At 42.6% G+C, this 25150-nt stretch overlaps 1 protein-coding gene across 1 annotated transcript; it reads right to left on the bottom strand.

Moving 5' to 3' along the window:
* Positions 1-539: 539 nt before the first annotated feature.
* Positions 540-24935, bottom strand: usp22 (ubiquitin specific peptidase 22). The gene is made up of 13 exons (XM_063481628.1): positions 24462-24935; positions 15932-16064; positions 11532-11645; positions 10745-10846; positions 9682-9848; positions 9432-9579; positions 9059-9161; positions 6277-6435; positions 5842-5968; positions 5667-5758; positions 3416-3478; positions 2395-2544; positions 540-2310 (listed from the first exon to the last, which is right to left on the bottom strand). The coding sequence occupies exons 1-13, from the start codon at positions 24579-24581 to the stop codon at positions 2268-2270; spliced, it is 1521 nt and encodes a 506-aa protein (XP_063337698.1). The 5' UTR covers positions 24582-24935; the 3' UTR covers positions 540-2267.
* Positions 24936-25150: the final 215 nt, after the last annotated feature.

Raw genomic sequence — 25150 nt, forward strand, 5'->3', positions numbered from 1 at the left:
TATCGCCTTCTTGATACCATTGCAACACCTTGATTCTTCGCTTTTTCAGCCATTCTGTCACTTCCGTGTTGCATGACCCAATTTGGACATAGCTTTATCTGTTTTCACAGATGAGCTAACGTTTAACCTACAGTTGACTCAGTGAATGCACAGTAGGGTCCTGTGGTTGCAAAGCTAGCCCAAATCATGACCACTCCAGCACCGTGCTTGCTTGACAGTTGGCATGAGGTGTTTGGGCTGATGTGGCCAAACATCTCCACTCTGGTCTTGTCTGTAAAAAAAAACAAAAAACAGAATATTCAAGAAATTTCCTTTGTTCCGACGTAACTTTGTAATTCTAGTGTGTGCTTCTATGTTCGTTATCAAGAAAAGAACAAACCTTTTAATCTTTTCCTAGTTGTCACCATGAATCTTTTACAGTAGTTTTCAAACCCTTCAATCAGCAATATAACATTAAAATATAGCAACACAAACACATAAATATGATCTTACATAATTAATGACAAAAAGCAACACACAAGGATTTTACAGATATAGATTCTTCTTTATTTGAGTGTCTTTCCATCACTGTGTCCAGTTCTTGCAGCAGTTACATGTGTTTTTGTGGAATGACTGACTGGCTCAAGATATTTAATATTATTATTACCGTTCTTTTTTTTTCTGATTATGACCCCGTGGCTGGATCCAGCAATATAGAAGAACAAATCAACTTTGAGGTTTCACCATTTTGTTTCTACATACAAACTGTACATATATACTTTTACACACGTCATCAACATGTGGAACAAAAAAAAAAAAATCCTATCAAACTGTGATACCCAGCTCAGACGGCATGCTAAATGCAAGTACTGATTCAGTACATGAACATACGCTACATACGCACGCGCACGACACGTGCATACAAACAGGACACATACGCGCTCTTTTTTTGTCTCTTTACACTCAATAACACATTTTATATAAACGCACCTAAGCTGAGGGCTTTTTTTAATGGATTTCTTCTTCTTTCTTTCTTTTTTTTTTTTTTTTTTTTTTTTTAAATCCTCCTCTTTCTCGAGCATATTCACGTGCACACATTCACACACATATAAACACACTGAATTAGAGCAACATGCGGCCGACAGTTAACACTGCAGGACTGAGCCTGTGACCCACTATACAGACTCCCTTCTCTCCTTTTTTGTTTACTTTCTTTCTTTTTTTGCCATTTACCTGAAACAGCATCATTACAATGTTTCATTAATGTGAAGAACATGACTGAAATTAAAAAAAAAGAAAAAAGAAGCAGCCTATAGCAGCAGTGTCATGAAAGTCACGTGTACAAAAAAAATTATATATATGAGATTGACAGCACAATGTAACGCAGATAGATGAACAACGTGAGAGTCCAGGGAGAACGCAAAACCGCAAACAAATGTTTTTAAATTGCAGTATGTATAAAAATATATTTACTGTGTTGTCTATTTCCCCCATTTTTGATGAGGAGACAGGCAGAAAATAACAGATCCTTCATGTCCTTCGCAGGGAAAATGGTTTCTGAGCGATAACTACAAGCTCGCAAGTAATAAAAATGGAATAAACTTCAGACAGAATACTATGATTAACGTGTTTTTTCCCTTCCCCAGTAGTTGCACTCTGGAAAAAAAAAAAAAAAAAAGCATACGAAGACAACTTCCACCCTTGAAATATTTGGTCTTTTGGAGGAGCGTAGCTGTGTTAGACAAGTGTGCTTGTGTCCGGAAGGTTGCCTTGAAGAGAGGAGGGGGGGGAAAGGAGAAAAAATATCACAACAGAGCCTTGTAGCTCTGTGTAAAGCTGTTGCTCTGCTTCTTCCCCTACATATGCAGCTGTGCAAGAAGCATGTAGCAAGACATTGGTGAAGGACAGCATTTGTGATCAAGTGAAGCTTCTCTTGCATTTGTGTCTGATAAGAGAACAAAAATGTAGGAGGACTCTGCACTCCTTTTCTTTTCTTCTTCTTTTTTTTTTTTAAGCAGACTTGTACACGGACTTGCTGCTTTTTTCTTCATCCCCTGAATTCAAGTACATAAAGTTCCTTTAGGGCCCATCCAGTCAGATTTGTTGGATTTCTCCTGCACAGCAGACAGTGTCCTTCTTGCATGTCACACAGAGTAACTAGACTGGTGTGTAGTAAGGGTGGGACTTGCCAATGACAACGTGTTTCTTTGCCTTTCTCATCACTCTGTTACAAACAAATTCTTGCGTCGTCCCTCAGCTCATCCTGCAGGCCGTGCTGATGCAGGGACTTATTCATACTCCAGGAACTGTTTGTGGTAAAACAGAAGGTACCTGAGGGGATGAAAGCACCACAAGGTCAGTCAGCAGCAGAAACACAAAAGCAAAAATGTGTCTCAAGCTCTTTGACGTTCTCACCCTTCACTATCCAGGACATCCTTGATGCTAGCCTTGGTGATGATTGCATCGTCACATTTGAACCACTGGTCCTTGTGCTGTCGGATGAAAGTGGTGTAATGACCGCTCTCTAGTGTCCCCTGGTGGTTCACCACTGCAAACAAGCTGTACCTGCGACAGGAAGAGAGCAGAACAAGCTGCAGTTTGGCTTTTACTCAATTCATAAATGACTTCCTTCCTACACACCATTTTCTTCAGCTGTTCTGTGAGCTTAGCCAGGACTACAACAGTGACTGCACAAACAAATTCATCTCGCTCTCACGTGATTAAAAATGTGCTCTCAATATTCATCAAGCTTCCTTTTCCTGTTGTTCAAAAAAATTTCAGGTTTCACTTATAACTGGCTGGGAGAAAGCTGAAGCCTGCCTGTGGTGTTTTTAGGACAGCAGCAGCATTAGCATGTCGTTCTGTAGCTCCTGATTACCACATTACCAATTTTCCTCGACTATCCTAATATTTTGATCATTCACTGGAGGTAATGCTCTTCCTGTGTACTGGGACATTATACAATTATTGATTCAGTATGTTGTGCCTAGAAATCACTAAAGGTTATTGTTCCCAGTTCACCATGTTTTTGTACAAGGATTATTATTATACTGCAGCATTGTAAATGGCTCTTCCAAACAGAACTTCACAGGAAGCTAACAGATAATCAGCTTAGCTGTTATGACAGGCAGTTTTGCAAATTCATAATTCCTATTTTGTTGGGCTAATTTCCATGCAAACAAATGAGGTAGTGGATTCTACCCAGTGAAATGAATGTAGCTGTGAGACCAGTGAAAAGAAGAAGCGGTCAAGCAGACAGTTTGTGATGATTAAAAACAGCACATTTCTATAAACATGCGCTTCATGAAGCCCTGCTGCACCTGTCAGGTGTGTTTCCACGAGGCTCACTGTGTCAGGTGACAGAAGGATGAGAATATACGTTTGGTTATTTTGGATTATTGTGGAATCAATGCTGCAAACGTGTCACTTTGCTTACTTGTTGTCGTTGTTGAAGGGATCCACGGTCTGCTGGTACTGCCCATTCATCCGGCTTTCTTTACTGAAACACACGGCAGAGACTCAGTAACGACATACCAACTGTTGTTCTTTCAAGCAGAATAGTTTCCTCTAATGTATTCCACAAATTAACATTCACTGCAAAGCGACTGTGACTGCTCAAAGAAATGAAAAGAACACTTTTTGATCAGATTATAGCATCAAGCCAGTGAAATATCTGGTCAGTTAAGTAGCAGAGGACATTGTTATTCAGTGTCAGCTGCTTTGTTGTTAATAAAATTAATGAAAGGTGCACTTGAGTCCCCAAAACAAAAATAGTTCTACAGGCCTCTGACATTTTTTCTGGCTTGTTTTTTCCCCCACTAGTTTTGGCTAGGATCAGTGTCACTATTGACAGCATGAGGCGATACCTGGACCCTAAAGAGGTTGCACAGGTATTTAAACATCAATATGGGTGGCTGTAGCTCACGTGGCAGAGCAGGTCAGCCACTAACCAGAAGGTCGGTGGTTCGATCCCAGCATGCCAAATATCCTTGGGCAAGATACTAGCCTACTGGTGGTGGTCAGAGGGCCCGGTGGCGCCAGTGTCCGGCAGCCTCGCCTCTGTCAGTGCGCCCCAGGGCAGCTGTGGCTACAATGTAGCTTGCCATCACGTGTGTGTGAATGGGTGAATGACTGAATGTAGTGCTGTGTCAGGTGACAGAAGGATGTCCTTAGGGACTAAGTAAAGCGCTATACAAATGCAGGCCATTTACCATTTTACCAATATGTGCTGTTGCCAGAAGGTTTACGGTGTCTTCCAGCACAGTCTCAGGAGCATGGAGGAGATTCCAGGAAGCAGGCAGTTACTGTAGGAGAGCCCGACAGTGCTGTAGAGCAGCGTTTCCCAACCTTTTGGAGCCACAGCACATATTTCACATTTTTGTCTAATGTCAAAAAAGCTTTCTCCAGGACAGAGGTCAGCATGACTATTATGTAACTACTTCTTCTATTTTACTGGCAGTTGGCAACCTATTTAATTAGAGTACATAGTTGTACTGCCCTCTAGTGGAAGAGAATGTAATTGTTCTGCTCGTTACTCACGCCGGTCGCTGAGAGTACTAATCAGGTGAAACCAGATAATCTTCCACGGCACACCTGATCATTTCTCATGGCACACAGAGTGGTTGGGAAACACTGCTGTAGAAGGTCCTTAACCCATTAGCAAGTCCGGTATCTGCTCCTTTTGTGGAAGGAGGAACAGGATGAGCACCTGCCAGAGCTCCAGCAGGACACTGGTGTGAATGTCTCTGACCAAACAGACTTCATGAAGGTGGCCTGAGTTCCCGACTGCCTGGCACTGTGGATCCTGACTGGCATTTGCCACAGAATACCAAAACTGGCAGGTCCACCACTGATGCTCTGTGCTTTTCACAGATGAGAGCAGATTCCCTCTGAACACCTTACAGACGTGAAACAGTTTGGAGAAGCCGCGGAGAACATTATGCTGCCTGTAATGGTTTGGTAATGGATCTGTGGTGTCTGGGGAGGGACATCCATGAAAGGACTCACAGAGCTCTAGAGACTAGGCAAAGACACCCTTATATTAGATATGAGGATGAAATCCTTGGATCCACTCTCAGACTCTACCCTGGTACAGTGGGTCCTGGGTTCCTCTTGATTTTGGGGGTTTCTTTGAATTCACCCCATTGTAGGTTGATAATTTTCATTTCCATGAAATGATGTGGTATCCTTTAGTTCCCAGCACACACACCAGTACAGATATCGAGCATGATTTTTTTTACCCCTCACAATGAGATCTGATGTGTTTTCAAAGTGTTCTTTTCATTTCTTTCATATAGTACACACACACACACACACACACACACACACACACACACACACACACAGTAAGGATGTAAACATATTTAAATGTGAGCACATAGTAATGTACTCTGAAATAAAACACGGCCACCATATTTTTCCAGCTGATTGATGAGTTAGAAAATGCAGGCGTCATCCAGACTCTGCTGCAATGATCAGTCTTTACGGTTGTGCTCATTAATGACAAAAATCAGTTTATGACCAAAAATCTAATTTTTTAAAAGAGAAGACACTGGACGCACACAAGTCCATATAAACACAGTTGTTACTGTGATTGAGGCCTAGCATGCACACAGCAGCTTCTAGTTTTTATGCACCTTACTGGGTTTTCTTTGACAGCTTCCAGCCTTCTTTTAGATTGTGCTCACCTAGAGGCCATGAACGGGGTCATGTCCAGCTCCAGAGGAAAGGAGACATAAGTAGTGATCTTCCGCCGCAGTTTGGCCGAATGCTCAAACCTCTGCGAGCACACGCACATATCCACGAGTTAGAACAGGTAATAAATATCCCCCTTCATTAGCCGTCAAATGTAACCTCTCTTACTTTGAGGTGAAAGCACGCCACGATGGGCAGCTTCTTCATTGTCAGTTGCTTGGTAGACTCCTGGTAACTATGGCAGCCACTGCACTTGATCTTTGCGCTGCTCCCGAGGTGTTCTGGTCTGGTGAACCTGGACAACAGAGGGTGAGATTTGGTACCAGGGACTAGTGCTGCTGCTTCCCCTGTCAGGAAGGGTAGGAACAGTTTTAGAGTATGTGACGCTCATGATGATTCTGGGATGAGGCTAAAGGCGTGGGTCTCTGAGATTGCAGAGCATGTAGGATTGTTCTGATTAAAACGCTGAAATGATTCTTTTCATTTTACAACCACAAAACAGACAAAATCTCCCACCTGTTTATCTTTTAATGCTGATGACTACAGCTCAATCCTGACGTTTCAGATCATGTCTCTCTGATCTATTCTTCATATATCAGTTACCTGCGCAGACAGTCCGTCAGTGTTGTGGCTCCAGTGGTGTGACTCTCTCCGTTAAGTGCTGATCCATCTCCTCCGGGGCTGAGGGGCCAGAATGGGGTGGAAGAGCCTGGCAGGTCCAGGCTGATGTCCCAAAATGGGTCTATAGTTGTTGAAACACCACTGGGAACCAAACAGATGCCAGGATGTCACGTGACACGGTCAATTCTAACTCCAAGTGTTACTCTTGAGGAGTCACAGCTCAAAATAATCATTATCATACCCAATGTTAAATGATCCAGAAATACTAAAACAGTACCATTTTACCTCCGAGTCATTTTATGGCCAGGTATGAGAACTGGATGAACCCAGAATCTCACTTTCTTCCCCTTCTTTATTAGAAACATCAGCACAAGCTCATTATCACTTGATGCCAACTTCATTTTTTTCCACAGTTTGCTTTAAAGGATAATTTCTTTTCTTGCAAAAATACAGCCTCAAGACAGGAGGTGCAAACAGCAGGTGGGCGGAGCCACTGTTACTGACAACCATATTAAGGATATCTGTTCTTATTGACGTCACACAGAGAAAAGGGTTATGAATTTTAAAAAAGGCTTTAACTCGCATGAACACTATTTATGTGTAAATATGCAGTTTAAAAAAAACAAACAAACAGGTGACTGGAAAAAGTACATCACTGTTTTGAAAGGAGGTGAATTTAAGATAAAAATAAAGCAACATTCAAACAAATGAAAGCCAAATAATTCCACTGGTGGTCTATTTATCAGCATTACTGCATTAAACATGTACAGCTCAGCTTCAGTTTTTTGCAGCTGAACATTAATTGGTAACACTGTGTGTTCATTCTTAAGGACATAAAGCAAATCCTACTGGTTCATGGTATATTTGTGACTGTGTTCGTATCTTCAGTCATTTGGAACAGCTGGATTATAACCCAGCAGTTTGTTGCTCAGAGCTGCAACACCAACACAAACACAGCTCCGTTAATATCCATTTTCCAAACTGCACCCCCCGTTATCTCTCTAACAGCTCCACTAAATCATCTATTGTTCTGCCTACTTTCTCTGTAATGCATAGTGTTCTTGTTAAGCCAAGGGGCCATAGCACAATTACAAGATGTATCACTGCAGCGCCGGCTTTCTGTCAAATTTAGCTCCATCTCTTTCCTCTAATAATTCCACTTCCTGGTGCCATAAATCTTCACAAAGCCGCCCGTGTCATCAGAACAAGGGCTCTTTCAAAGCCATGCCACTGGTTCTGACATGAGCTTTAATCAAATTTGATGGCTGTTTAAGATGACTGCTACACCCAGGACCTCCACTGCACACTAGCCTAATCCAGCAGCCTTCCTCACTAGCACCATGAAGATGAAAGCTCTGAATAGTGTCGTTGACTGGCAACAGTCTGGTTATGGTTGGTCAAAGCAGAAATTTCTGACTTTCTCCAGAGCTGCCACAAAACGAAAAAGAGGACCGCATTCCTCTACAGCATATTTTAGTTAGTCAAATTTTATAGGGATGGATTTAAAATGGCAAAAGGCTTCCACTTTAGTGGCTGCAGGATCTCATCTCTGATCTTTTCAGATGTGGTCCTGTTGACTCACACTGGAGTTGGAAGCAGTGGAAATGAGAATCAGCAACTTCAAGTCTGAAGCCATAGTCCTAAGCTGGAAAAGGATCTCGTGGCCACTCCGGGTCAGGGATAAGTTGCTGCCCCATGCGGAGGCGATTAGGTATCTCAAGGTCTTGTTCATAAGTAATCGGGAGAGGGAAGCAGGAGACTGACAGACAGACTGGAGATGTCTGGAGTAGAACTGCCACTTTCAACATCGAAAGGAGCCAGTTAAGATGGTTTAGACATCTTGCAAGGATCCCTCCTGGGTGAGGTGTCCTGGGCATGCACTACAGGGGACACAGGGCAGGCCCAGGAGTGATTACAACTACACCGGCCCACCTGGAAAAACCCAGGTGTTCTCCTGGATGAGCTGCAGGGAGGTTAGGCATTCTCTGCTTAGGCAGCTGTCTCTGTGACCCGGCCCCAGAGAAGTGGAAGAAAACGGATGGATGGAATCACAAAAATGTGGATCACTGTATTTAATGCTGATTTCCCCCCCCCACTGGAGAGGCACCAGCTGTATTCCTCAGCTAAGCATGACTTGACAATAAGCTTAAAATGTCTTCTGACAGTAACAAACAAACTGCTGCACTTCGTGCAGTGACCCAGAAATGCAGCTGCCTGGGTTCAAGTCTGACCCGTGGCCTCTGCAGCGTGTCCCCTGCTCTCTCCCATCTACTCGTCACTTCAGCCACGCCAAATAAAGGCAAAAATGCCCCAGTGTGTGAAAATATTTCTTATATGGAAATAGGCGCTAATCACATAGCAGATCAGTTTAAAAAATAAATAAATGAAAAAGGCGGGCTAGTCCACTCAGAGCTTCAACTGCCTCCACAAACCACCAGGTGGTGATAGAGATCAACTTTACATGCCATGAAAGGCTGTTCCTGTTGCTGCAGTGTAGCAGTTCACCAAGTGTGTGATTGATGGTGCAATATGTGAATGATAGAGGAGAACGGAGGCATTAGGGAGGGAGGGGGAGGAGGGTCACCTCGAGGCAGGCCATTAGACATTCTGATGCAGACAAGTGAGGCCTGTTTTGTGTCTTCATGATGGAACTGTACACTTTAATCTCTTTATACAGACTCTAGTGAGGCATCAGTGGGGTTTTAAGTTGTTTTTTCCCTGCACACACACTCACAGACACACACACACACACACACACACTTACTGGCAGGCTTGACAGGTGACGTCAGACTGCAGGCCCCCTGTGAAGATTTGGTCAATGATGCAGTTACAGTGGTTCGGGTTGTTTGCCTTCTTCCCGTTGTCATCTGTAGGGACACAAAGCAAACACACACACACACACACACACACACACACCAAAAACATTAAAGCACATTGTCACTAAAAGCCTTACTGTGTAACTTCACAAATCCCCACTGTGCTTATAAACTGACAAGAGATCCAAAAGAATCAATACTGCCTCTCATGTGTTTTCAGCCTCTTAACTCTCCGTGTCAAACATGTCTGACTGAAAGTCGCATGTCTCAGCTTTGATGGTCATTTCAGCTTGTTTACGATATCGTCTCTGTGCGTCTGACCTTTGCAGTGTCTGTGCAGGACGTCCAGCGCTGCGATGAGGAACTCGTGGGCATCCTGCTGCTCGTAGCCGGCCAGGTGACGGGCGTGGGTCCACACGAGGTGGAGGAGGCGGAACGGGATGTGAGGTGAGCGGTGGCCTGAGTAGAACTGCGGTGAGGGGGTGGGAGGAGTTTGTGTTTTCAAATGACACTTTCTGAATCATCTCCTTGTCCTCTCTAAACTACTAAAATAAAATCAAAGACGCAGTACCTCCTGGAACAGTTGCGACATCTCACACACCAAGCAGGAGTTGCTCTGCATCTCGCATTTGTGCCGGTCCGAGAGGAAGAAGTCTCGTAGCAGTGGGGTGTGCGTCAGCGCCTGGACGATGCAGTTCATAAAGCATGTGTTGCCCAGATTTATTAGCCCGCGCAGGCCTGCGGGTGGAAGAGGAACAGCAAAGGAAAACAGACATAAACGCAGTTCAAGGAAACAAGTGTGTGGACAGGATAAACAGAAAAAGAGGCTTCGTGGCTACTGCAGTGTGGCAGCTAGGCTGCAATGCTGTTATAGACACACACACACACACACACACACACACACACACACACACACACACACACACACACACACACACACACACACACACACACACACACACACAGAGCAATGTCTCTAAGGCACTAGTGGACTGCATACAGGGAAACCCTTGCCTGATTAAAGCAGAACCAACCACATATATTAAAAAAAACAAAAGAGGTGGGAGAGAGAGAGAGAGAGAGAAAGGAGGAAGAAGGAGAAAAGGTGGAAGGAAAGACAGGAAGCAGAAAAGAAAGAAGGCTGTAGTGTTTTTCATGGATGAGCAGCCAGCCCTGTAATTCCCCTCGTCTTAGACAGAGCCAGGGATGTTGCTGGCGCTGGAGCACGTCCCTGCAGGCTGCTGCAAGGTGTTAAACGTATGCCAGCTCTCCTCACTCCGACATACTGAAGGTCCCACCACTGCCTCACTCCAATATTCATCATCACTACAACAAATAATATCTCCTCTCTGCATCACCCTGTGGCTGTGACTAGTAGCTTTTCATATTATTAAAGGAATGGGTAAAGCAGAAAGTTAGCTCTGCAATTAGCACATGGGGCCAGCTGCAATCACACAGGGTTTGCAGTAAGAAGCTGGCAGGTTAAAGAGCGGCTGATGTCCGATCAAAGTGTGTCAGACATTCTCACAAGATCCGGGCTGCTGAGTACGTGTGAAAACATGATGGATGATGGTGTTGCTTCATTTTGATGGGATGTCAATGTGCGTGTGTGTGTGAGAGAGAGAGAGACTAACCAATTGTACAGTTGGAGGTGATCCTCCTTCTTTTGGGGTTGTGACGCAGCAGCTCCAGCTCCCTCTTCGTCGGCTCCCACGTCGAGTACTTTTCCCCGATACCTGGAACACATTTACACAGACACACAAACCTGTGTAGCCTGAACCATGAAATAATTTTTTTGAAACTGGAGTGGTTACTGAAGCTTCTTACAAATGAGAAAAAAGACATTAAATATGCATTTGCATATATCAGTTAAAATTTCTATCATTTTTGCTACTTTCTGCATTTTTGTGTTGTCTATTTGGGTTTTTCGGGGGAAAAATAAATAAAAATCACACTGATTAATTCTCAAACGCTCACAAAATACACTTGCCGTTAAAGGTTGAAGACTTGAATCTTTCTGTTCAAGCTTAGAGGGCTGCCATAAACACATTTGACCACTGCTACATATGCATGAACCCACTGCAGCTGCTCTATAAAAATCCACATTTACAGAGGATTAGAAACAATGTTGCAATACAGCATTATCATTCATATGAATATTAGCACAACTGAACTCTATAAAACTTTAACTGCAAAATGCTAATTTATATATAATCAGGTTAATAAGCTGGATAATGAAGACCAGGAGTTTAAAGAATTTGCAGCGCAGTGTGGATTTTAATATTGCATATGTGCTGCCATCTCAAAATGCAGTGATTGAGCACAGAAGTGTCATTGCTTGGTGAGCTCTGTTGTAGAAATGTCCCACTGAGGTCAAAGTCACTTGGCGCGTTGGGTGCACAGCTATGAGTGTTGCTGTACCTTGCATCTTCCAGGCCTTCCTTTGTTCCTCTTTGGCGATCTGTTCCATCTCTTTGTCGTAAATGTAGTCTTGGCACATAAAGCAGTAAATTCCCCCGTACAGCAGGTCGATAGCTGGACAGATACACAAAGAAAAGAAGAAGACGGCATTTTATTCAAATGCAGGGACACTCAGTTTATTAGACCCTCACGAGACTGTAAAGGGTTGCGTGTTGCTGCAAACTGTGTAAAAGGCTAACTGCTTCACCTCTCAGTTTTATTCTATTTATGTCACGCTGCGACGGCAGGTAGCAGGGTTTATCTGCTGACAGATCAGCCATGTGTTCACAGCAGCCAGAAATGATAGAGAGCAATGGGAAGTCAAAAGGTGAGGACGCCGGCTTTCTGGGTACTCTTCCACCATCGCAGACTCACTTAAATGCTCACTCATGGCCCAAAACAGTGCTTCCACCCCGTCTTACCTCTCTCTCCTCACCTGCTCTGTACCCTGCGGCAACCTGTTTGCTGTTGCCATAACAACCTGCCTGACGGCCTCTCTCTTGGCTGTCATCTTCTGCAGGTATAGAGGAAAGAATGGAGGGAGGTGAGGAAAAGCAAAGGCAAATATGAAAGTGAAGGAAAAAAATTTGACAGACTGAAGGGGGGGTGGGGTTGTAACGGTGTCGAGTGAAATTAAATGAAATCCTCGAACAATTCGGAATATCGAAAGGGTCATCGGGTAACCATGGGAACAAGAGGAGGGCAGAAAGAGAAGAGGACAGTGGTGAGGGAGCGGGAGGAGTCCGACATGAGGAGGCAAAGAGAACGGTGGACGTCCGTAAAATGAGCAGATGAAAGAGATGCAAAGGCAAAACAGGAGGTGGAACAGAAAGAAGGAGGGTGAGGAGGAGGGGCCGGGTTTAATGGAGGCTAATTCCACAGGGTGTATTAAAAACGACTTAATTACCTCCTCATCAGCCTGCTGAGAGCGTCTCTCTCTTTAAAAAAACCCCAAAAAAACCTTACCCTCCCCTTCTATTAGACGATTTCTTACAATTTTTGCAGAATTTAATTCAGCAGCTAACAGTTTATGTGGGCCTCTCTCTCTCTCTCTCACACACACACACACACACACACACACACACACCCCGCAGGGGGTCTTCCTGAGCCGAGTGATAAAGCAAAGCAGGCTTGATAAAAACCAAAGCAGATTCTCCAACATCTGCCAAATCCAGCCTTTTGTCAGCGACACCCTCGGTGCCTCTGCTACAGCGGCGCTCTCCTGCACAACGCTGCAGTGTAACGCACTCCACTTGCAGCTCAAAACAGCCGTAATTCCATTATGTGGAGAATAAAAAGTGAAAGATACTGGGTGTCGAGCTGGCGTCGCCGCTTTCACACTAACAGGATGATGCCTTTTGGTGCAGATAATACGCCGTTTACAGTGTAATTAAATGTTGCCCCTTTTTTTAATGCTTTCGGTAATATCAAAGGCAATAAAAAGGTTGTACAAATGTCTGTGTGATCGACTCCAGCAACACAATAATCCCGAGTCTCAAAGCTTTGTGCTCCTCCATAGTTTTGTCATTTAGCACAGCCTATTTTTGCTGGAGTGAGACGATTAATTGATGTCAACTGTATAAGTGTCAGAGAGCAGCAGATGAAGCTGGATTTCCAGTCTAGAAAAAACATTATTTAACCAGTAAAACTAGCAGGAGGCATCTTGGATCCTACAGCTCGAGGCAGGTTATGTTTTAAGACTTTTCTTAGCCAAACTATTTGGTATTGGTTGAGCCATTTAAACAAATGCGGATTGTTAGCATCCAAATCTGCTAATCTACCACCTAGTAGGCAGCATGTCTGCTGTGAGCATCTAGCTACAAAACTAAATATGAGCAGTTATTTTCTGTCGTTTTGAACTGATGTTAACAATTATGGGCAGCACAGTGAAGGTCTTGGGTTTGAATCCACTGGTTACTGAGGCCTCTCTCTGTGGAATTTGCATGAGTTGGATAAGCAGAATAAAAACGATGGATGTCAGCAATTATCCTGATTCTAACATGAACAGTGACAGCAGACATTACACTGCTTTCCAAGCTCATTTTAACACTCTTGATAAAATGATTAAAGACATTTTCATAACAATGAATGGCGTCTTTTTAGATGACAGCACCCAGTGCTTTTTAAGACTTGTTAAGGATATTCAGGAACTATGATCCCGATGATGTGGTTGTACTGCTGTGCTGGTCAAGTAACCATTTGGGGGGGGAAAAAAAACCAAAACAAAAAACACCAACCTTCCTTGTGCAACACAACTGTTCAATACTCATGATGACACAATTTACAATAAAATCTGCACACCTGCGATGAAAGTTACACTCCCTCAGCTTAAATAGTACACTGCTAACACCAGGTCCAGTGTTAGCATGCTCAGTATGAATGTGTAAATAATTTATTGAAACACAGTGCGTTATGTACAGTCTTTTGTGATGTTTTTATGGAGCATGTACTTGTCACTAGCTGAGATCAGTACTTCCATAGAGTAAAGAATCACTTCTGATCACTCAAACTTTCATTTGTCATTTGGTTTAGAAACAACTTCATTAAGCCCAAATTCAAATACATGACTCCTGAATAAGTTATATTACACCCCTGTGTAACCCTGTAAACAGCATCGCAATGCTATGAACCCTGTGTGCAGGGTTATGGCTCACAAAAAAGGCTCAACATGACGTCTAGCCTTCATGCACTTGTTCTAACAGACGACGGACCCTCGTGGGAGTCTGCGAGTTTGTGAGTGTCAGAGAGCTGGTGAAGAATCAACGTAGAAATAGACTGAATCAGTAACATGCGATGTAAATGTTTCTGGGTTTAATAACTTCGGGTTTGTTATTTAACTGGGGAAGGCACGTTTTCCCCATTCTTGTTATCATTTTTAGATAAATGTCACGGTCGGCGCTGACATGATATTCCTCAATCCACTGGGTTTAAATGAAGGCTCTGATCGTTAGTTACCCATTGCCATGGTGACTATTGGTATCAGAGCTCCATCGACGATGGCGTTCTTTCATTACTCTGAGTGACTAAACTAACTCTGATCATCCTTTCTGGAACTCAGAGTTTGTTAAATCTGATTTCTGGAACAGGGCCCCAATCGCCACTTAACTCAAGCACCAATGGGAGTTTCAGAACATATCAAACTTTCACAGAAAGTCTCAGTCCTGCTGCAAGACACATAGTTCAGGGAGGAAGGATAGTGTACTCAGTGGTGTTTCTTTCTTTTATTTTTCACCCATTTAGATGTGAATAGCAGCGATTTCTGCACACAGCAGAATTCTTTAGCAGCTGTTTATACTATCTGAGTATATGAGTTCAGGTACTACCAGCAGTTTTCTTAATATATTGATATTGACCAGTATGGTCAATATCATTGAGCAAATTGCTAAATTTTTGAGCAATGTTTTGATTATCACAGGCCGTGTTCCCAGTGGGAGTCGAAGCACTGGGCGAAAACAACCAACTGTTCACCAAACACCCACGTCTTTCTTCAGATCTGGAGCTGTCCAGATCGCGTCTGTTTCCTGTAAATATATAACTCATTGAACTGAAATACAACTTTCCCGTTTTCTTACTGTGTGTGCCCAGGCCAACTAAGCAGCCTCCGTGCGAGCTGTGGTGAGAAATACAGTGCGCTTGCTTTGGCTCCTCAAAATAAAAGCCTGCTCAGTCATTTTAAAAGGAGAAAAATATACAGATTATCACTGAAAACAATGGCTCGTGATATTTTGTGTTACCTTCACTGACCTGCAATATTAATCCTGTCTACAACAAGGCTGAGAGAGATCTCATTGTTCTTGCTTATAAATACCCACACTGCTGAATGATTGCAGGGATTTTGAGAGAGGCTTTGGAGAGCAGGGAGGTGTACCCAATAAAATGGAAATGTGCTTAATTTTAAATCAGCCACCAAGACAGACCTCAGTGCCCATTCATTAGCAAGTTCAATACTGCATGCTTTCCCTCTAATAGGCTGCGTGAGGCCAAAATACACAGGTGACTTTCCAAAGCCCCTTGAGATGAAGCCTTTTAGGCAGTATTGCATTTATGTTGCACTCGCTTGCGTAACAGCTCACACCCCTGTGGCTCCAAATGCCTCACAAAAACCACAGATGCGTCACAGCTAAAATAAAAGCATTAATATAAGTAATATAAGAAAGCCAAAGCTGCTTATAAATATAGTCTCAAACACACAAATGCATGGTGTTTACAATGCAGTGGTACTAGCCTATACCTCCATTAGCCGCTGGCTGTATAATTAGCCCCGATGGCGTTGTGCTGGGGTGTGCATTTGTGTGGATACTGTCCATGTTTGTTACAATGAGGAAGCTTAGTATGGGACCGTGAGCTTGTGTGTGTCATACCTAGGTTATGCCTTTTGCTCTTGGCATGTTCGTGGATGTGTTTTTTGGCAAAGCAGGCGAAGAAGACGCAGTAGAGGCAGGAGTGTAGTCTGTTGAGGTGGGCGCCGCACATGTGGCAGATACATGACTTGGCCTGAAAGAGACGGGGGAGGGGTGGTGGGTGGGAGGAGGAACAGCAGGGAGAGAGGGAGACAAAAATAGAGAGAGAGATGAAACGATTGTATGAATCTTCTCAAACTTGTACTCCACACTTAAAAAAAAAAAAAATCATAAAAATTGAAACAGCAGACTTCAAGGATGAATCTTTGTAGAACCCATGACATAACCTACGTAAGTGGCCGATCTCATTTATGTGTGTTCTGGTGTGTTACATGTTAATCATCTTGTGGATGAGTCCCTGTGTTTTACATGCCGATAGAAAAAAATGAATTGCTGGGACTTTTCCCCCACCTGAGTCTCCACTCTTTGTGGTGGTCAGTTGTTTACGGGTGTAAACATATTACTCCTTTGTGCCTTCCCTCACATCCAGTCTGACAGTTTCTGCAATCTCCCTCCAGGAATTTGTTACATTTGTGACTCCTTATTTTGCTGCTATGATGATTATTCATTGTCCTGAAATGATGATTGTTACTTTCTAAAACTTCAAAAAACTTGATGGAGCTGAACTGGCCAATCACAATACTTGTGGGCTGCGCCAACCCGTGTAGCTACATTTTTCGTGATGTGCATGCCGGGTTACGCCGTAGGGTTCAGAGGGGTTTGCAGTTATGCCGTAGGTTACAATGCAGATTTCCCATAACTATGGCAATTTTGCTTTTAGCACACCTTATGTTGAAAATTTCAGTGACAAAATAAAAGCATGTGTTTATATATTTGTTTGTAACAGATGTGCTCAGATCGAAACCTGAAATCTCTTATTTACAAAAGCATTCACATTTTTTGCTTTACGCTGCACTATGAGACGGACCTTGAATTTCCTGGAGTCCACCTGTTGCCACCTGAACACATCAGAAAGAACATAGAAACATGAATATGCTTCAGCCTCTGTAGCTCACTGCTCTCTTTACTTCCACCTGAAGTCAGCAAAACCTAATACACTCTGCAAAGACGCGCTAGTATTAGATTGTGAATACAGTGTAGCATTAGCATCTAAGGAACTTCTGTAGACAACAGATACAAACAAACAAGCTTAAAACATACGACAAACTGAAAGAACTGCATAGATAGGCAATGTTTTGTGTTGCTAACACAGAAAAATAGCTATGATAATATGAACCATCTACTCCAAAATGCACGATTGGTGTCTTGTTTGTACAAACCAGCAGCTGGACAACTTAACTTTGCAGAACAATGGATCTTGTATTTATCACGTGATGTCCTGCAGTGTTTATCAACATTAATTAAAACAACAGAAATGAAAAGAAATCTGTTGCAAAGAGGGTGCTACAAACCAACAACCTGCTTGGGATGGTTTTGGCCACAAGCAGATTTGCATAGTATCCATGAGAGAGGTCTAATTGTAAACTGCAAAATCCTGCTAACTAACCACAGAGAGAGTGAAACTTGAAAGAGGGTGATGCAATACCGAAACAGAGGCATCTTAATGGCTGACTTTTCTCCATTTTTACACTTTTCATAGTTTCATTATGACTCAGCGAGCACTTGGTGAGTGTTTGTAAACAAGTCAGCATTTTCCATGCAAGCTAATGGACAACTGCAGGAATCTGCGAGTGACAAAAAGGCAATCACAAAGAATTTTTTGGTGCAGCACTGTACAATGCTTTGCAGCCAATTTACCTTGCAAACTCCAGCAACCACTTTTCCCTAGTGGCGTCATCAACTAGTCTCTCAGCTTCTGACTGGGGCCTAAGACTGCCTGGTCATTGCAAACAGAAAAACTGAACACCAAGTAGTGTGAGCAGCATCACTGTAAGACTTTATGTAAGACAAAACAACAAAAAGTCTTTAAGAGCTCATTTAAATGCACCACGTCATCATGCCAAGGTCATCTACTGAACATGACGTCAAGCCTGGCATGTCTAAGCAGCTGCAGTGAACACATCATTTTACACTTCTGGATGTCAAAAGCTATTTTTCCCATCTACTGTGTGTTTTCTATTAAGTAAACGGAACATTTCTTTAATGCAGGTCTATGTAAGACTTCAACATTAAGTGCATGAACACTGCTCAAAAACCTACAAGACATTAATGTAGCTACAACGCATGATGCATTCTGCTTTTTAAATGCGATATGGCTTAAAGTACAGAATCAGGATAAAATTCACCTAAGCCTAAAATGCACCTCTTAAATATGAATTGTGTTTCTTATTCGTTATTTTCGGCAGTCATGGAAAGAAAAAAAGAAGGGCGGCGTGACTGTGGATGAGGGTAGATAGCAACAGTTCAAAAGCATGCAGATGACAAGCTGGCATGCCAATGAGCTAGCATGAATATAAGGAGGCGAGAAGAAATGAGCAATGCCTAAGAAGAGGAGTGCAGGGAAAATAAGAAAAGACAGGAGAGAAAGGAAAGCGGGTAGAGGATGATATATGGAAGAGCATCAGACACAAAGACAAGAGGAGGAAATGTAGAAGAAAATTAGAGCTGGAATCATGAAACAGGTTGATATCAGTGGCATTTTATGGAAACTCTACCTTAGAGATCTAGACTGGTAAGCTAATATACATAAAATGGAAAGGCAGAGTGACAGTACAGTTTGGTGCCCAATTTAGGAGATGTAAGGATTGTGGCAAATGATGCTGTCTTTACCTGATGTGTATGACCAAGAAGTCTAAAACCCTAAATTATCAATGTCAACAGAAGTAAAAAAAATAAAAATAAAACAATACAACCAATATGAAGAGAAGTTAAAACTGCATGTAGATTTTATTTAAAGGAAATTTTCACATTATAGGAAATAAACCTTTTCCTTCACAAAACTCAAAACTATTGTGTTCCTCCTCTATAATCAGGTTAGCTTAGCTTTGCATAAAGATCAGAAGAAACAACTAGTCTGGCTTTGCAAAAAGAAAAAAAAGGAGTAAACACTAACATCTCTAAAGGCAGAGATTCTCATAAATGTATGGCATCTGGCATCATATAGTTCATAGTGCTGTAGGTAAGCTAGCTGCCCGATTCTAGTTTAATTTACCATCACTATCTCCTGTCACCTCCAACCAGACGGCTACCCCTCCCTGAGCCTGGTTCTGCTGGAGGTTTCATCCTGTTTTTCCTTCCCACTGTTGCCAAGCGCTTGCTGATATGGGGTCGTCTCATTGTTGGGGGTTTTCCCTCCATTATTGTGGCCTTTACCTTACAATACAGGTAACTGTAATTTGGCGCTGTATGAATAAAACGGAATTGAATCAAAAAGTTGAACAATTTAAGAAAAATTACAATATGTGTGAAACACACTCACAAGTCTCTTTATTAGACACAACTAAAATGCTTGTTATCGTTACCTAATTAGCCATTTGCTTGATAGCAACTCAGTGCTCTGAACATTTCTACATGCCTAAAGACGTCTCTCTGAAGTTGCTGAACAAAGCTTCAGAATGGGGAAGAAAGTAAGAAGTAGTAGCCTTGGAGCTTTGTGCCGTTTCTATCCACATCTATCCAGATCAATATACATAGTTGTGTAGACTGACGACAGTCCCAGTGTGCAACTAAATTTAAAATACTGGCAGCGTTTGTACAGAACTTTACATCATTTGAAGTTGACTTATTAGACATTGTAGACAGTGTATGAAATCTAAGTGTTTGAAATCTATTTAAACCACAGCGTATACACTGTGATTTAAATAGATTTCATAAATATAAATCGTCCTTTAGTTTAAGTCAATATATGTGCCATGTAAAACAAGCTTCTTGCCAGGTTTTCCGGAACTACTGTGATCACAAGGATGAGAGAGAGGTCACACAGGTACCTCCCACCCATTTCAGTTTACACTGTACAGCTAAGCAGTAGCTTCATAGTTGTTACCATAGGTTACCATAGGGTTAGTGGTAACAACCTTGTCTTACTAAACAGATGAAGGTTCTGACAAATGTCACACATTTGCTTGATTCATGCAGTGTTTTTTGAGATCCATATTACCAAAATAAAAGCCTAAAACTCTCTAGATTAAAAACTTTTCATCTGGGCTTATTCCTCATTGAGTACCACCTCTGCTGTTCATGATTTAAAAACATGCTTCTCCTGTGAGTCTAAATGTGGGACACAGATACAAAAAAAAGACATTCTTATTCCAGTCACACACACACACCCCTCCTTGCAAAACTGCTCGGACAGCACATGAATTATGAAAATACCCATCAATATGCAGCAATCTTTCGTCACTCATTCTTTTGGCTGTCATTGTTACAGTGTGCACGTCTGTTTTGCTAGTCCCCCAAGGACGCTGTATTCATGTAGGATTTGTGTCATCTTCTCTGCTCTACATCTCCACATCCCAAACTGTCAGTAAGAGCCTGAGCACATATACACTGCGCAGTAGTTATGTTTAGAACACTGTGTACTGTGTATTAAGAGGCCTTGTGGTTCTTCTAACACCCGAAGAACAGCCAAGCTCCAACTGTGTCATATTCCTCCAAATGCTGCGATGTCAGAGACGAGCTACCAGTAGGCGGGGAGAACTGGAGAGGGTAATGGGATGTAAAGTTGCTGGTTAGAAAAGTGTAAAGTGAGAAGATTATTACACTGTGTGCCCATGCAGCGACACCTGTCTCATTCATTTAGGGAAAAGTTGTGGTAACCTGCCACCCCAAACAACACACTGATATTTATTTATGAAGATTAATCAATTATTTCCTCCTTTGTCCCAGGCAAACTAAGAAATAACGGACCCGTTTTACAGTCACCACTCTATTTTGCAACATTTAGCCTTGCGGCATAAATATCAGCTGTGCCACTGAAAACACCCAGGTAAATCTGATTTGTTGATATGTCTGATATAGAGCTGGGCGATAAACGATAACGATATGTATTGCGAAATAACTTTTTCTCGATAGAAAAAATAAACTATTGCGATAGACCTTGCTCTCTTAAAAAAAAAAGAAAAAAGAAAAAGAAGAAAAGAACAGCCAATCCAAATTAAGTAGCGCAGAGCCGAACCAATCACAGCCGCAGCGTCACGTCACGTGACTTGTTACGTACAGCACAAGTGCCAAGCCGCACATGTGTAGTTGTTTGGGAAGCAGCCAGCCGGGCTGCCTAGGTAATGGAGGAAATGAGTGTGCCGACTAGAGAAAAATCAACCGAGAGCATGGGTGACCAGGTTACCGAAGAGAAAAGAGATGATGGCTCCAATGCCGGAGAGATTGTCGAACGGAAGGGCCATAGAAGTTCTGTAGTGCGAAGGAAGGTATTTCGTAGTGATGTGTCGGTCTCGAACGAAATGGCTCTTAGAGCCAGATTTTTGACGTGAACGACGCGAGGCGGCTCCTTATCGCGAGCCGTGGGTTTTTTTTTTTGTTTTGTTTTTTTCCTTTCCTTCTCTCACCCTCTGTCTCGCACTTTTTTTCTGCTTCACTCTGCACGCGAGCCTTGTGTTTTGCGCTGGGAAGAGGGGGGAGGGGCGGTAGTTACACTCGCAGTAGCACAGGAACAGAGCGGGAGGGAGAGAGGGAGAAAGAGCCAGGGACAATGTCACATTAGAAAGGTATAGTAATCATCCACAACTATTTTCAGTTGCAGATGATAAAGGATTCAGAAAGCTATACAACAAGGAGAGATTGAAAATTTCCTTTTAGTTCTCAGTTTATTTGATATTGACAAAAGTTAGTCAATTTTGTCTGTTCTTCTGTAAAACAAACTAAGATTTATTTTTAGAATTAATATTTTGTTTCTAAGTGGAATTGACAATTTAGTAGTCTGTTTTGTTTGTTCTATTTTGAAACTTAAACGCTTTAGCGGCTACCTTTTGTGTAGTTTGCAATATTTGCCTTTATTTATCTGAAAAAGTCTCATATTCCTTAAGTACATCTACCCTGTTGAACTTATTATGGGAAATAAATATTAAAATCAAGACAAGCTGCTGATTATTTCACATTTTACTTGTGAGCAACGGCACATTTAAATCTTACAAATATAGTTATTTGGCTTATATCGTGATATATATCGTTATCGCCTGAAATGAAAAAACATATCGTGATATGAAAAAATCTTATATCGCCCAGCTCTAGTCTGATACTAAGATTTGGTTGTTGTTGGAGTGTGTGCCCTTGAAACTAGTGGAAAGAGTAAATGTTCAACACAGAAAAAAAAAAACAGAGGGCTAAAAAATGAAGCTGAACTTAAATTTAAAGCAACAGCTGTCACTGTCGTAATGGCAAATACTTTGTTGACCTTGTTTATTTTTGCCACCAGCTCCGGGTTTGATACTCAGAGGGCCTCTTTCACATTAAATCTACTTTGTGTTGCAGTGGCACAAGCTAGTAGAAGACAGCCTTAGGAGGACAGAAAATACTGCTAAATCTGCTAAGCTCTGACGTTTAGTAGTGACTCACCAATGTTAAAACATGGTCTTATTTCATGGTTCCTTGAGCAGCCTATACTGGCTGTTAAAAAGGACTATGTCCAGGTCCTTATTGTCAATCCTGTGCTGTAGTAATAGGTCTGCATTTTTCACAGTTCAAAATAATCCTTTTCTAAAAATCTTACTGGGCCTAAGTGCAGCTGCTGAGTTCTTCCACTGTTTGAAATTATCAGTTTTAGCTCTCTATCCTCCCGCTCCCAAGCACACTGTCATTTGACTGGCTGCACCTCATAAACAGATGAGCTGAAGAGTAGGTGGGCGGAGCTTCTGTGCTCACAACCAGAGCCGTGTGCCTGACCATATTAGGAATATCTGCTCTTACTGACATCATACAGACAAGTGTAGGGGAAAAAAAACCCTGCCTGAAGCCTTTGACACACAAGATCTACCAGAGGATATGCTGACCTCATTGTTTGAAACTTTGGCCATGTTTAATATACAGAAAATAAAATGCTAAATGTTTTATTACAATTTAAAAAGATCACATTAGGATTGCGGTGAGAAAATGCGCTTTTACTCTGCAGTGGACTGATAAAATTCAATGTTGTCGCAATTCAGATGAGATAAAACACTTGTGTGATTGTCAGTGAAGTGAGTCAAAGAACTGAGCCTTTGAATTCTAAAGGTGAACCAATACTCGGCATTCAATCTACATCTGAAGGTCAGCGGATTGTCTGATGTACACAGTGCTGAGGCTGACGCCAGAGGTAATGGACGACACAGAGTGGCAAGCGGGTGATTAAGGAGTTGTCAGACCTGTATTTTTCATAGGCAACACTTTCAAGTGTTGCTGCTTGACTGTCAAAATGTATGCAATTTGTTTGCCATTGTTGTTTTGAATGGCCCTGGAATCACAATACTTGTCCTTTCCCTTTGTTGCATCCCTGCAGCAACCAAGTGTAGGTGCAGAGTGAGAGTAGCAAGCCAAAATACCTGGATACACCAATGCTCGCTGAATAACAATAATGTATGGATAAACTTTGCGGTTGAAATATTGTTCAGGGTCAAATTAAAGACTGTCTTGGACCTGAAACTAGACTGGAAAATCTAATCTATGACTGTCAACAGACTTCTCCAGCTGGATAAAAAGAAAACAAGTGCATGACAGGTGGAGCAGAACCGCCTGGTGTAACAGTTTCCCCATGAGAAGCATGTGTCTGATTGGAGAGGTGTCCCACAGATTTAATGATAAGAAGGGATTTTGGCCCTCCAGGGGCACAGGAAGAGACCATACAGTACATATACCATCTGCATACGCACCATTTATTTCTGTATACATGTCTCCTGGACTTAAGCCAGTGCAGTATACATACAGATAATGCAAACACAGCATGCTATATGTCTACGTAATGGCATGATTATTAAAAAAATAAACAAAGAAGAAAAATATTCCCTCTTGCAGCGTAACTGAAGTCACACATTCTGTTGCTTTACCTGTTAAACCTCGTTGATCCTGTAATGCTGAACAAACATGGCCATGCTGCATATCTGTTATCATAGGTTTATGAGGACAAGAGATATGGAGTACTTGGCTGATTTCAGAGCCATCAGTGCCCCAATAAGCGAGGAAACACCACCGTGTAACACTGGCCTGCGGTCTGCTGGTGGGAGGAAGTGGAGCCACAGCAGGCGCAGTGCCAGTGCAAACACATGCACATCATCAGCTTGCTGATCCATCATGCGGACTCTAGCTTTGATCTAAGCTAACGTTCAGCGGCGAGGGGGTTAACTGGGTGACATGCTAGTAGTTTGCATCAGTTTGAGGACACTGCAGCTGTGGTGAGGTGCTCAGAGTGGCATTTAGGCGCCACACTGAGACTAAAACAAGTCTCTGAGCTTGGATAGTATTTGGCTGAGGGGGAAAGCGGTACTTTGGCATTCACCGTCTGTTGTTGTGGAAGGGCGGAGAACTATCTACGCACACGACGGCAGCTCAGCACACAAACACACGCATACACTGTCGTACATTAAGGGTCCCTCTAAACACTCGTTACCTTGCGTTTTCTGGTCTCAGCTGAACCACTCCACACGAAACACTGATAAATGACCCTCAGGTTCTGCTTCCAGTTGTCCACTTTGAAGCCGTTGACATGGGGGCAGCCTGCGGGACTCATGGTAGTCACAGCATCCGGCTTCACTGTCCACTGAGCGACGAAACCTGTTCAAATCCCTCAAAGCAGACCCAGTCCAAGCGGGCTGACTGGCTAGCTCTGCCAGGGTTCGTTATCCACCGAGTGCTGCGTTCTGGCTAACTGGACATGTCCTGGTTGCAGTAGCAGAGACACGCGCAGTAGCAAGCATGAAGACGAATTTTACAATATACCTCTTTTGGAGATATGTATCATTTATGTATTTAAATCCAGCTATACTGCTTTACATGTAGTTCTTCACAGTCGCTCAGTTACATGTTAGCAAGCTGGCTAAAGTTGGTTAGCATTGGAATTTCAAGTAGCTTACACGGCGAGTGTCGTTAAGACCCACCTCATTCATAGCGACGGACCAATCACGGCCGAGTGCTGCATGTGATTGACATGTGCCAACTTTCGTTCAGCGGGTAAAGTCCTGCCTCTAAAAAGAAGGGCGCTTCGTCTTGATTGGTGGAATTCTCCAACTAACCACATCCGCTTGCATACGTACGTTCATTGGCTGAAGCGAAAATTAGCTTCAGCGTATCAATTAAAAA

The sequence above is a fragment of the Pelmatolapia mariae genome, linkage group LG8, assembly GCF_036321145.2.
Source record: "Pelmatolapia mariae isolate MD_Pm_ZW linkage group LG8, Pm_UMD_F_2, whole genome shotgun sequence".
NCBI classification, from domain to species: Eukaryota; Metazoa; Chordata; class Actinopteri; order Cichliformes; family Cichlidae; genus Pelmatolapia; species Pelmatolapia mariae.

Coding starts and splice junctions, on each gene's coding strand:
- usp22 (XM_063481628.1), bottom strand. CDS start 24,581: ATGAGTCCCGCAGGCTGCCCCCATGTCAACGGCTTCAAAGTGGACAAC. Junction 9,580..9,681: donor TGTCGCAACTGTTCCAGGAG/GTACTGCGTCTT, acceptor CCCTCACCGCAG/TTCTACTCAGGCCACCGCTC. Junction 6,436..9,058: donor GTCACCTGTCAAGCCTGCCA/GTAAGTGTGTGT, acceptor TTTGGTTCCCAG/TGGTGTTTCAACAACTATAG.